The 12,717-nt window shown below is 38.6% G+C and overlaps 1 protein-coding gene across 1 annotated transcript; it reads right to left on the bottom strand.

Moving 5' to 3' along the window:
* Nucleotides 1–11,804: 11,804 nt before the first annotated feature.
* On the bottom strand, nucleotides 11,805–12,386 carry LOC137959314 (ethylene-responsive transcription factor ERF017-like). The gene has a single exon (XM_068806722.1). It carries the CDS (start codon nucleotides 12,384–12,386, stop codon nucleotides 11,805–11,807), a length of 582 nt encoding a protein of 193 aa, XP_068662823.1.
* Nucleotides 12,387–12,717: the final 331 nt, after the last annotated feature.

Here is a 12,717-nt window from a genome sequence, read left to right as displayed (position 1 = left end):
CTTTGTTCTTTGTTCTTTGTGAGTGGTATCTTATCCACACTATCTCTCATATAACTTTTTTTCTCCAAGAATTCGCTTAATCTTTCATACCATGCTATAGGAGCTTGTTTTAACCCATATAGTTTTTTATGTAATTTGTATAAATGGTTAAGCGTGCTCATATCTTCAAATCCTTTGGGTTATTCAACGTATACTTTCTCTTGAATGTACCCATATAAGAATGTGCTCTTGACATCCATTTGGCACAATTTGAATTTCATGTAACAAGCATAGACTAACAAGATTCTAATTGCCTCTAGTCTTGCCATGGATGAAGGTTTCTTCGAAATCAACTCCTTCTTGGTTATATCCCTTGGCAACTGACCTAGCTTTGTTTCTCACTACTTGATTTTTTTTCATTGGCTTCGTTCCTAAAGAGCCATTTAGTTCATATGACTTGCTAATTTTCAGGACCAGGCCCTAGAGTCCAAACTTTGTTTCTTTTGAATTAATTTAATTCTTCTTGCATTGCCAATGTCCTAAAATCATCTTTTTTGGCTTTGGCAAAACATTTGGGCTATATTTGAGAAATGGAGGCACTATTTCATAGTTTAATGAGTTATCTTCTAGTTGTAGTTTTTTGTTTTTGAGGGTCACCAATGATTTGTTATAGGGGGTGACCAACCATGAACCTATAGTTATTTGGCTCCATAGGTGGTTCTTCTTGGTTATTTGGGTAATTTGGGTTCTCTTCAAGATTTTGGTCTTGAGGTTGAGATCCCTGGGGTGGATCGAAGGGGTTTCCTTCTTCGTCATAAAAAAATTGGAGTTGGGGTTGGATTTGGTGAATAAGATTTGTGAAACTCAACATGCATCGACTCCTCAACTCTCATACATGTCTTGTTGTAAACTCTATATGCCTTGCTATGAAATAAATAACCCAAACAACGTTCCTATATCAGCCCTAGAGTCAAACTTCCTTAATTGTTTCTTTGGTTCTTTTAATATAAACATTTTGCATCCAAAGGTTCAAAAATATGTTTTGTTAGGAAGAGTTCCTATATACAACTCATAAGGAGAGTTTTGTTGAGAACGGACTTTATGTTTACTCTGTTTATGATATATCAAGTGGGATTACGGCTTTGGCCCAAAGTCTATGTGGCAAATTGTATGCATGTAACATAGCTCTTGCCATTTACAATTAAGGTTCTTTTTCTTCTCTCAACAACACCATTTTTTTGAGGAGTTCGAGGAGCTAAAAATGTATTGTCTTTGACATGCTTTATGCAATATTCCTCAAATTTATAAATTTCAAATTTTCCTCAATGGTCATTCCTCATCTTGATAATGTTATAGCCTTGCCCCTTTTGAATTTTTTAACTCAACTTTTGAATTTTTTCACACAATTTTATAAAGGTCGGAAAAACGTCATCCTTGTGTGCTAGGAAATCTACCCATGTGATTCTAGAATAGTCATCTACTACCACTAAGGTGAGACACTTTCCCATTAGGCTTAAGGTTCGAGTAGGTCCAACTAAATCTATGTAGATTAGTTGAAGAGGTCGAAAGGTTGAAACTACATTGTTTGATTTGAAAGAGTTTTTGTGTTGTTTTCTACGTTGGCAAGCATTATAAGGTTTCTCTCTTACAAGATTTTGATCCGGTAGTCCTGTCACTAGTTTTTTGTTAGCTAATTTGTTCAAGGAATCTATTCTTATGTGTCCTGGTCTCTTATGTCCTAACCATGATCTATCAATTTTTGCTCCCAAATAGATGGCACTAGTTGTGGGTATATCAACTATGTTCACAACATAAAGGTTTCTATTTCTATGTCCCTCTAGAACTACTTCATCATTTTTATTCTTTATGAAGTGCATTTCAAATGAGACTTAGTTTCTTTTGTGAGAACAAAAGGTCACTTTGAAAGTATGAGTATTTCATAGTCGCTTACTTCTGGTTAAAATTGTTTTTTCTAGTATTGCTTCGGTTTATCTTTTTGTGTTTTCATCACTTCAGTGCAATATTTAGACCCACTACCTAAAATGTATAAGAGTGTACCCAACATCCAACTTGAGTCAAGTCTTTTATTCATCTCTTGTCTTTTTCTATTTTCATCACTTCAGTGCAATGTTTAGACCCACTACCTAAAATGTATAAGAGTGTACCCAACATCCAACTTGAGTCAAGTCTTTTATTCATCTCTTGTCTTTTTCTGTTTTCATCACTTCAGTGCAATGTTTAGACCCACTACCTAAAAAGTATAAGAGTGTACCCAACATCCAACTTGAGTCAAGTCTTTTATTCTTCACCCAAGAGATGATTTGTGTTTGAGCTACCCTTAAAAAGTGACTTGTCTCTTAGTTAAACCTTAAAGTTGGACAATTTTTCCACCTTTAAAATTGAGAGGAGTGTGTTTGAGACTATGACCATTCTAACTAGTGTATGGGGCTTTTTCGTATGGTTAAAAGTGAGTGATTTTATTCTCACACATTGTGGTTTTCAAAAAATAGGTCTATATGTGTTTTTTCTATCCCCATCTTGAGGGGGATAAGTAAAATAAGAAGTACAAAAAAGAGGTACTTTGTTCGACATGTTGTTGTAATTTTTATGTGACCAAAATATTGAGATTTCTTCTAAGATTTCTTACCTTAAGAAGAAATCCTGTAAATATTCCTTAAATCCCAAAATTTTGTAAACTTTGTAATCCCCGTAATCACTTGCAATTCTTCCATGTATAGTCTGTAAAATGGCTATTTAAGCCGACAATGTTAATGAGAAATATGAGAGAAAATTGAAGTACTTTTTTCGACTTGGTATCAGAGCAGGAGAATCCTGCTTCTTCTCCTTTTCGTCGCCAAAGTACAGAGCGAAAACTCTATCCCATAGTCTCTCGTCGCCGAAGAACAGAGCGAATGCTCTGTCCAGTAATCTCAATCGCTGTTCGAAAGTTCCGCCGGCCACCGAGCCACCGCTCGGCCTTCCATTAGAAAGCGTTGTCAACTGACTACGAAGAGCCTCACCAGCATGCGTCTCGACGAAGACGAACCTACTCCGGCGGACCTTCTGGAAGTCACTGACGACGGTAGTCAAGCCACCGCTCGGCCTTCTTTCAAACCACTAGCCCAATCGGCACCAGCGAAGAGGAAAAAATGCATTGCCTAGAAGAAGAAGACGTGGTACAAGAAATTTTATTTTTTCTGCTTAAACATAGGTCCCGAACCAGACCGGATTGTTCACGGACCGGACCAGACCGGAAACAAAAATCAAAACTAGGTCAACCCAGTGAACAGAAAACGGACCAGACCAGTAATGAGACTGGACCGATATTATTGGGTGATTTTTTATTCTTATCACCGCCAATCTTCTTTCGTCATGTCGAAGGAATTAACACCGATTATTCATGTGCAATCCAAAAACTCTGGTTTTACAACTAGTGTCTTTCTTACAGAAGTAAACTACGATGTATGGTCCCAGATCATGGAGATACAAATTGCAGAACATGAGAAGCTTGAATATATTATGGGAAAAATACCACTCCCGCAAGAAACGGATGCCTCCTATGTGAAGTGGTATGCTGAAAATAAAAAAGTCAAGGGGTGGTTGCTAACCTCTATGTCACTAGATATTATGAAGAGCTATATTTGGCTGCGCACCGCATGCGAAATATGGAATGCTCTAGCTAAAACTTCCTATGATGGATCAGATGAATCACAATTATTTTCATTGAATCAGAGAGTTTTCTCCACCAAACAGACTAGTCACCCTCTGTCAACGTATTATGGTGATCTTGTGGAAAATTTTCAAGAACTTGATCATCATGATAGGATTATAATGAAAGATCCTGATGATGTTATTGCTTACAGAAAATTCATTTAAAGATTGCGAGTTCACATTTTCTTAAACAGATTGGATGCAGAATTCGAACAAGTCTATGGCAAAATTCTCAGAAAAGACCTGATATGGATCTTGAAGAAGCCTATGCTTACGTACGTCGTGACTCTGTTCGCAGAACCACTTTTAATAGTGAAGTTGATCTTGTTGAGTCATTTGCAATGGTAGCACGTCGAGCTAAGCCTAAAACAGCTCGACCAATTGGTCCTACCAGTGATCAAAATCAAACATCAGGATCTCAGAATCGTAGCTATGAGGTCGGAACAGCAAAACCAGAGCGCATTTGTACTCACTGTGGTGAGATTAGGCATACAAAGTCACGGTGTTATGAACTTATCGGGTATCCAGAATGGTGGGATCCTACCAAAGCACTTCGCAAATGGAACTCCAAACCAAATAATCATGCTTCCATTGCCGTAGCAGAACCTTCCACCTCTCACACAACTAAGGATGCATCAGTTTTAATTGCTACATCTGGTAAGGTTCTTAATACTTCCGCTCCATGTAGAAATAGTGAATGCATAATTTATTCTACTGCTATTGGCCATATGACCTTTGAAAATCATCATGTTAAAAGTATGAAACTATTTGAACAATATATCATATCTACTACAAATGGTACTCCCTCTCACGTTATTGGAGAAGGTTCCATCACCCTCACTGAAAATCTGAGTCGTGGTTCTGTATTAGTTGTTCCAACCCTCAATCATAATCTATTATCACTTGTTCAAATAACTCGTATCTTGCATTGTATAGTATTTTTTTGCCTAACCTTTGTGTTTTTAAGGACATTCGAACTCAAAAGACAATTGGTTATGGTACTAGAAGGGGGGAACTCTATTACCTTGATCTGCAGCCAGAGAGTTTTCTTCAGTTAGCCCAAACATTCTTTATGAAGAATAAATCTATAGATTCTAAAATTTGGTTATGGCATAAATGGTTGGGTCACTCATCCTTTGGTTATTTAATGATATTGTTTCCTAAACTCTTTGCAAAATTATCTATTTCAGATTTTAAGTGTGATGTATGTGAATTGGCAAAAAAACCATCGTGTTCCATTCCAAATAAGCATGAATAAGAGTCCAACACCCTTAATGATTTTTCACTCTGATGTATGAGGTCCAACAAATATAGTCTCTCTTAGTGATAAACAATGGTTTATTTCTTTTATTGATGATCACAAGACTTGGATTTGTTTAATGAAGTAAAAAAGTGAAGTTAATTCGTTATTCAAACAATTTCACAGAATGATAGTCACTCAGTATCATTCTACAATATAAACTCTTCAAAGTGACAATGGTGGAGAATTTGTGAATCAAAGTTTGAAAGAATATCTAGATGATCATGATATTACTCATCAAACTACTTGTCCGTACACCCCTCAACAAAATGGGATTATAGAGAGAAAGAACCGCCACCTTCTTGAGGTTGTTCGTGCTTCCTTGTTTGAAGCTAATATGTCGACTAGTTACTGGGGTGAATCCATCACATCTACAACTAATCTTATCAATCGAATACCCTCGAGTGTGTTACAATTTCAAACTCCCTTGAGTATTCTTCATAAGACCATAAGTTCACCTGCTGTGCCAAATCTGCCACCTAGAGTTTTTGGGTGTGTACCCTTTGTGCACCTCCATAAGCCATTGAGAAATAAATTAGAACCCCGAACTCTCAAGTGTGCTTTTGTTGGTTATGCTCAACATTAGAATGGTTATCATTATTATTTGTATGTCACTCTTGACGTGGTATTTCACGAAGATAACATGTATAATTCTACTCCCGAGTCTTCAATACAGGGGGAGAACATGATAGAATTGATGACCCTTAATCATCATTTGGACACCTTGGATACTACAAGTGGTGAGCATTCGGATTATAGCAGTAAACATCAAAATGATACAAATGAGCATGATTCACAAGATAGAGACAAACAAGACAAGATGGAAGAGATGGAATTAGAGTCTCCGTCGACATCTTCCCCTCGTCATAGTGTACCATTGAATCAATTGATTTCTGAGTCCGAGTCCATGTCTGAGCCTCAGGTAAGTTTCGAAAGTTGACTACGAGTGCTACCTCATCGAACCACAAGACGAAAACCTAGAGTCAATTATGAACCTCTTCTCACCTCTAAATCTCAGTATCCCATGCATAATTACACATATAGCCAACATGTAGTCTAGTCAGTACTCCCTTGGAAGAAAATCTAAAACTGGGAATACATTCAAATCAAGTTCCTGCTAACAAGGAACGTTATCAGAGTCTAGTCGGGAGGTAGATGTATCTTGCACATTCCAGACCAGATTTAGCTTATGTACAAAGTGTGGTTAGTCAATTTATGCACTCTCCAAGTGAAGAACATATGAATGTCGTCAACCATATCCTGCGCTACTTGAAATCATCTCCAGGGGAAAGAATTTTATTTGAAAAGGAAGGTGACTTGAAAATTGAAGGTTATACATATGCCAATTGGGCTGGGTCAATAGAGGATCAACAATCTACATCTGGATACTTTACATTTGTAGGTGGAAATTTAGTCACTTTGAGAAGTAAGAAACAAAGAGGTGGTGGTTAGATCGTCAGTTGAAGCCGAATACAGGAGAATAGCAAAGGCAATATGTGAATTATTATGGATAAAAAAATTGATACAAGAACTACATATTGAGCAAAGAAGTCCTATGAAATTATACTGTGACAGTAAGGCAGCATGTAATATATCCCACAACCCAGTCTAGCATGATAGAACTAAACATGTTGAAGTTGATAGACTTTATCAAGGAAAAATTAGATGCAAGAATCATTGAAGTCCCTCATGTTCGATCTCAGGATCAACTTGTCGATGTGTTCACAAAGGCAGAATCTTACAGAGCCTTTAACAATTGTCTCGACAAGTTGGGCATGAGTGATATCTATGCACCAACTTGAGGGGGAGTGTTGAGATTTCTTACCTTAAGAAGAAATCCTATAAATATTTCATATATCTTGAAATTTTGTAAACTCTATAATCCCCGTAATCACTCGTAATTCTTCCATGTATAGTCTGTAAAATGGCTATTTACGCCGACGATGTTAATGAGAAATATGAGAGAAAATTGAAGTACTTTTTTCGACTCAAAATATTTAAGAAAGGGGTAGAATGGATGACGAAGGTTCAACATCTACAATTTTTTTTCCCAATGAAGATTGAAGACCAAAAATCCTTTTCATTGCAAAAACTCCTGCTTGAGGGGGAGTGTTGAAAAGTATGAAAAAGTTTTACGTGACGCTCAAAGAGCCAAAATTCTTATGGTGGAGTCTTAAAAGAGTCTCACAAAAGGAGGTTTCAAAGAAGAGTCTTAGTTAAAAATGTTTTAGTTATGTTAGTTTTCAATTTATGTTCAATTGTTCTATGATTTATCTTATATTGTTTAACTTTGGTTATAACTAGGATAATGGGTAGTTTAATTGTAATTGAATTCTAATTGTTTCCTCTATAATAAATAGTGTCCAATTTTACTCAAATTACATCAACTTAGTGAAGTTTTTCTATTTTCTATAAATTCAACACTTTCCTTTTTGTATATGGGAGAATTTCTCAAACAATAAGTGACCAAATTGACTAAGTTGGGTAACTCAAATATGTACTGATTGAACTGGCAATTTTGATCTGTCATTGAGTCTTCACCCATTGCAGGTCTTGCTAAGCTCTAGCCAGACAATGGACTAGGTCCAATTAAATCCAATCAATCAAACATTGTTACTTGAGTTTTATAACATTTGGTTCCATGAGTTAAAACTAGTTCAAGATCGATGGTAGATTTTCATAGCCTTTGTCGAACTAGATGATTAATTGGGTAGAGTATCTAGACTTGATCAAGACTTTAGACCAAACACCATTATAATTGGAAAATGTCAGTGCACATGTGAAGCATATAAAAACGAAATTTCTTGTCTAACAAGAAAAATTAATTTGTCGAGTTTATAGTACACAGAATTAATGAGGATTCACCTGGTTCAAAGATTGATCGTTTAAAAATTCTTTTAAGTGACCAAATTCTTAAGAAGATACTAAATGTAAATATGAGGGTTGCTTAATGTTAAGAGACGTCCATGAGTGTAGGGGTGACATGGTTTGTGATTAAGGAAAATTTTTCTAGAGATGACATATAATTATAATTATGCAAAATGGTGTATGTCCTCTTATGTCTTTTTTCTTTTGAAGCATGCAACCTTAAAGACAATGTAGTCATTGCAAACACCTCACAACTATAAATATAACCTCAAGGAATAGGTAGAACATTCAAGCATCTTCCTTCTGGCTCAAATTCGTCCATACACTGCTCTCTCTTTTCTTCTTATTTTTCTCCCTTGATTTATTCTCTCTTCTCTCGCAAGAGCTAAAGTTCGTTTCTTATCTCATTCCCTTGAGATATTTTGTGTTTACGTGTTGGCCCTAGAAATCAACACTTAATATCACTTGGTTGACTTTGTTGTAGTCTCATGTGTTACTTTCAATATTATTGTTATATTTTTAATTAGAGAAAATCTCATGTGTTTGCTTAAATTCTTAATGTGACATCACCTTACTTAACCTTCTCATTTATTTCATACATTCATTCTCACAACAACACCCAATGAGCTAAGAAAAGGCATTCTAGTATTTTTCCCCTAAACCAAGTTTTAGGTAGAAATTGATTTTCAATATTTCTTTTAAGTGCCTGAAGTTGTATAATCTTATTATAAAAACTGACCAGGTCACTAACCCCAAAGAGGAGATTTTGACCTCGAGTCAACCGGTTTAAGAGACATACAAGAAAATCCTAGAAGAAAGGGAAAACCAAAAGATACGATACTCGTCATCATCCCATTCAGTGACTAGACAGAATCACTCTCCGGACGCGCACCGCACCGTCTTGAAGCTAAGTGCGGTTTCCTGTACCAGTCGTTTCGCAATCCTTCCAAGATCACTCTCCGGGCACTGAACACGTGAATTAATCAGTAATCTAATCATTCCAAAAGAGAAAAGACGGCAGCAATGAATCGATTCAAGAGAAAAGATGGCAGCTCCGATTCGAAACGTAAAAGTATTATTAGCTATCAAGAGTGTGAGGACCCATTTCACAACTAAGCTGAAGATTTCGAGTATCGAAATTCAGAAGCTCCAGAGTCCCGGCTGCTGACACGAAGCCCCTCCGTCGCATGGGTGTTCTTCTTCCGCCTCGTCTCTCGTAAAATAATACTCAAGAGGGGACGCACCAATAAAATCCTCCGACCCGAAAAATTCCGTAGCCGATGTCTCTCTGCCGGACACCGACGTCGTCATCGGCGGCCACCTCGTTTTTTCTGTGTTGGCACCATCATCCATCTGAAACTCCGTCGAAGATATCGTCTCGCTGGACACCGGCGCTGGGTCCTGATGTGCGAACCTCGCAGCGGCAGCTTGAATTTGCGCCGGAGTGAGATTCTCCGTATCCGGGATGTGCGGCGGATTGTCCGGGAAGTTGAACGTCACACCGGAGCCGCGCAGGCAGAAAACGGCGGCGTCATAGGCTCGTGCGGCCTTCTCGGGGGTGTCGTAGGATCCCAGCCAGATCCTCTCCCGGCTGTTGGGGAGCCGGACTTCCGCCACCCATTTCCCCCATTTCCTCATCCGGACGCCCTTGAACTTAGCGCCACCACTACTGTTCCCGCCAGAGCTGTCCCCAGTCTCCGCCATAGGTCGCTTCTCCCACGAGGAGGAGGAGGAGGAGGACGGTCTCATTGTTTATTTCTACGTTATATCTTTGAAATGGTGCTCTGCTCTTCTCCGAGTCTTGTCAGACTCGAATCCGAGTGTGAACTGGAAAGGTAGGACTGTAACCGCGGCAAGATTATTTATAGCAAAGCGCGGGAGTGAGAGGAGCCGAGGGCATCGTTTGGTCCTACTAAGGAAGTCAATGACATCTGGATGCCACGTAGTCAAAAGTTCAAATAGACGGGCACATACGCGTCTCGTGCCGAGGTTGACCGCGTGGTTAAATTTCTGGAATCCTGAGAGCGACCGGTGGACTGGCTCAGGTGTGCGACGTGGTGGCAGCTTATCCAATCTGGAACTCGTACTTGCCCTTAAGCTGTCGCTGACGGACACAACGCTTCTAATACTTTTTCCTGTCAATAATTCCAAAAGTGTTCTGCCAAAACCGTATTACATCAATGTTATCTTTATGAGATCACTCTTTAATTATCATATGAGTATGTGGGTTTAAACCCATCATCCACTTCTCTTTTTTTCTCTTCTTCTTCTCACTTTTCATCACTTCATCTCTTCTTCTCTTCTTCTTCTCTCAAACCATCTCACTACCCAACTTTTTTTCTTCCTCTCACCAATTTACTTCCTTTCACCCTAGTTCTACATAATGGAATCCTAAAATATATCATGGCATTAGAGTAGAGGTCTTAGGTTTATGCTCGATTGCCCTTATCACAAGGTCTCTCTCTAGTGGGAGTGCCTTTTTCATTTAGAGCCGGACAAGCATTCATTGGGTCCCTCTTATTGATACAGTGATAAATTGACTTCTTGTTTTACAAAGGTATATATTTTTTATTTTTTACATATATTTCTTTTATATATTTTTAAGTGCATTGAGTATTTCAATTATTTTTTATTTTTTATTAATTAGATTTTTTAATTTTTTTATTATTATCAATTATTGCATGTGTTTTATAAAAAATATAAATATAATACTATATTTTTTTAAAATAAATTTAACTTTTGCTAGTGAAATTCAAAAGGTTAATCCACTTTTAAAATATTACACCTTTCCCCTCAAAAGTAGATGTTTTGTGGTCTATCATAATTAAGACTCCTAACATTGAAGCTTTCATGTTGTGTGTCTTCTTGGTAGGCATTCTTCAACATCAATTATCAAAGTAATTGCCCAAGATTTAATTCAAATTGGCAATTTTCTTCTCTTGATCCTAGTTTCCTACTCAGATAAACAACTTAAAGATAGAAGCAACTTCTTATTTTCATAGGCAACATTCTTGGTTGCTCCTAGTTACAATGTTGGCTCTTCCGACTCTAGTTTTCTTTTAGGTTTCAACAACTTCAACTACATTGAGTCCAACCTAAGATTTTGTCCTTTCCCAAGAGTCTCCTATGTCTCTAACTAGCAAGGCTTGATCTATTTTAGGTATCTTTCGATTCTTAGTTGCAAGAGAGTTCAAGAGTCCAAACCTAAGATTATGTTAGAATTGCAAGGCGTATACTTGTGATTTGTTATTGTAGAAAGAATTACATCTAACCAAAAGCGATGAGCATGAACTTCTTCATTGGCTTCGGTTTCTGTCACTGCAAAGGGGCTGAGTTATACTCTCACTGCTTAGTAGATGTTGATCCTCTTGTTTGTTGGAATATGGTACTATTGTGTTGCTAGGGATAGTGTCCAAGCCGGTTCTCTTTCTATCATATCTAGTAGTGGAGAAGATTACAATGATGCTTCAAGTTGGCTTAGAGTGAAATCGATTCAGGATATCCAAGAGTGGAGGTGAAGTATTGATCAAAGTTGCTACCATAGTCACAGTTTTTCAAGAAAACCAAGTAAGCTAGAGAATTGAAGCAAAAATTGTGAAGTGGTCGAGTCCAAGATCAAGTGGAACATCAAATTGTAAGTTGAAGAATAATGAGTTGATTGCTTAGGACTAAATATAATTTTTTTATTTTTTTTATTTTTTTTATTTTGATATATAAGAAGTTGAAATCATACACCTTTACAAGAAACATGGAGACAGACATCTAGTATATAACGGGATTGAAGAATTAAGTTACAAAATGGGCCTTTTAGTGTGATACACAGAAAAATGGAGTATCAACTAAAGAAAAAGTCGGATTATACCGACGGCCGACTGGATATTCCCCAGGGATTCGGTAACTACTCCGGCTACTAAAACTCGCCTACCGACCAACTACCCTTTTGGACTCAAAAATTCCAGAGAAAAGATTGCTGAGAGTTGCTGTTGTCAGCCCCAAAATCCCCCTCCACAGGGGGCAAGAAGTTATCTCCCGGCAAATAATCCAATTCCCCGGTAAAAGCACCAAATTCCGATCCGCTTGTGCCGGTTTCAACATTCAGTGGAGTCAAAGAATCCAAGTAGGATGACCAGTCGATAGTTGCGTCACTATCTGCCTGAAACCCTGCGTCGGACCCGGAGGAGGGCGACATTGAATCGAACATAGACATGTGTTTCTCCGCCACCGGAGGCGCCTCGTTGGCGAACCTCGCCGCCACGGCCTGAATCTCGGGCGGGCTGAGAGACTGTCCTCCGGCAATGTCCGGCGGATTATCCGGGAAATTGAAGTCTGCATTTTTGCCGCGCAAGCAAAACATGGCGGCGTCGAAGGCGCGGGCGGCCTTCTCCGGGGTATCGTAGGAGCCAAGCCAGATCCTCTCACGGCTATTGGGTAACCGAATCTCCGACACGTATTTCCCCCATTTCCTCTTTCTTACCCCCTTAAAGCTGAGATCGCTCTTCCCGGAGTGCTTATCGGCGGCCGGCTTCATTCTATGATTCGTTATTCTTCTCACTCTTGACACTGCGTTCGTGTCCGTTTTTTGTCTTCCTGAAGCTGCTGCGGCGGCGGCGGCGTCTGCTTCGTCTTTACTCCTGATTAGTGCTGCTTGCCATATGGCGGCTCTGCTTCTGCCTTATATGCTGCTCCCCCTTTGTAACCGGAAGCAGAGGAGATCCGTGTTGATTCTGAGTCAGACTAGCCCAAACACGTGTCCTCTCCCGATTGTTGATGAGGTGGCATACGCGGACGTCCACCTCTTTCACGTGTGTTTTGGAGGTCCATTTCAGCACATGGATGTAATGCCTTTTTTGTGTGTTTTT

Source organism: Aristolochia californica, unplaced genomic scaffold, assembly GCF_029961685.1.
Source record: "Aristolochia californica isolate CCGP_79_NKW_82.1479 unplaced genomic scaffold, dmAriCali1.0.hap1 SCAF_3, whole genome shotgun sequence".
In the NCBI taxonomy this organism is placed as follows: domain Eukaryota; kingdom Viridiplantae; phylum Streptophyta; class Magnoliopsida; order Piperales; family Aristolochiaceae; genus Aristolochia; species Aristolochia californica.
The sequence above is the reverse complement of the archived record's forward strand: the minus strand, read 5'-3'. Positions and strand labels throughout refer to the sequence as shown.

Bases quoted from the DNA above. Each gene is read 5' to 3' on its own strand.
- LOC137959314 (XM_068806722.1), bottom strand. From the start codon at position 12,386: ATGAAGCCGGCCGCCGATAAGCACTCCGGGAAGAGCGATCTCAGCTTT.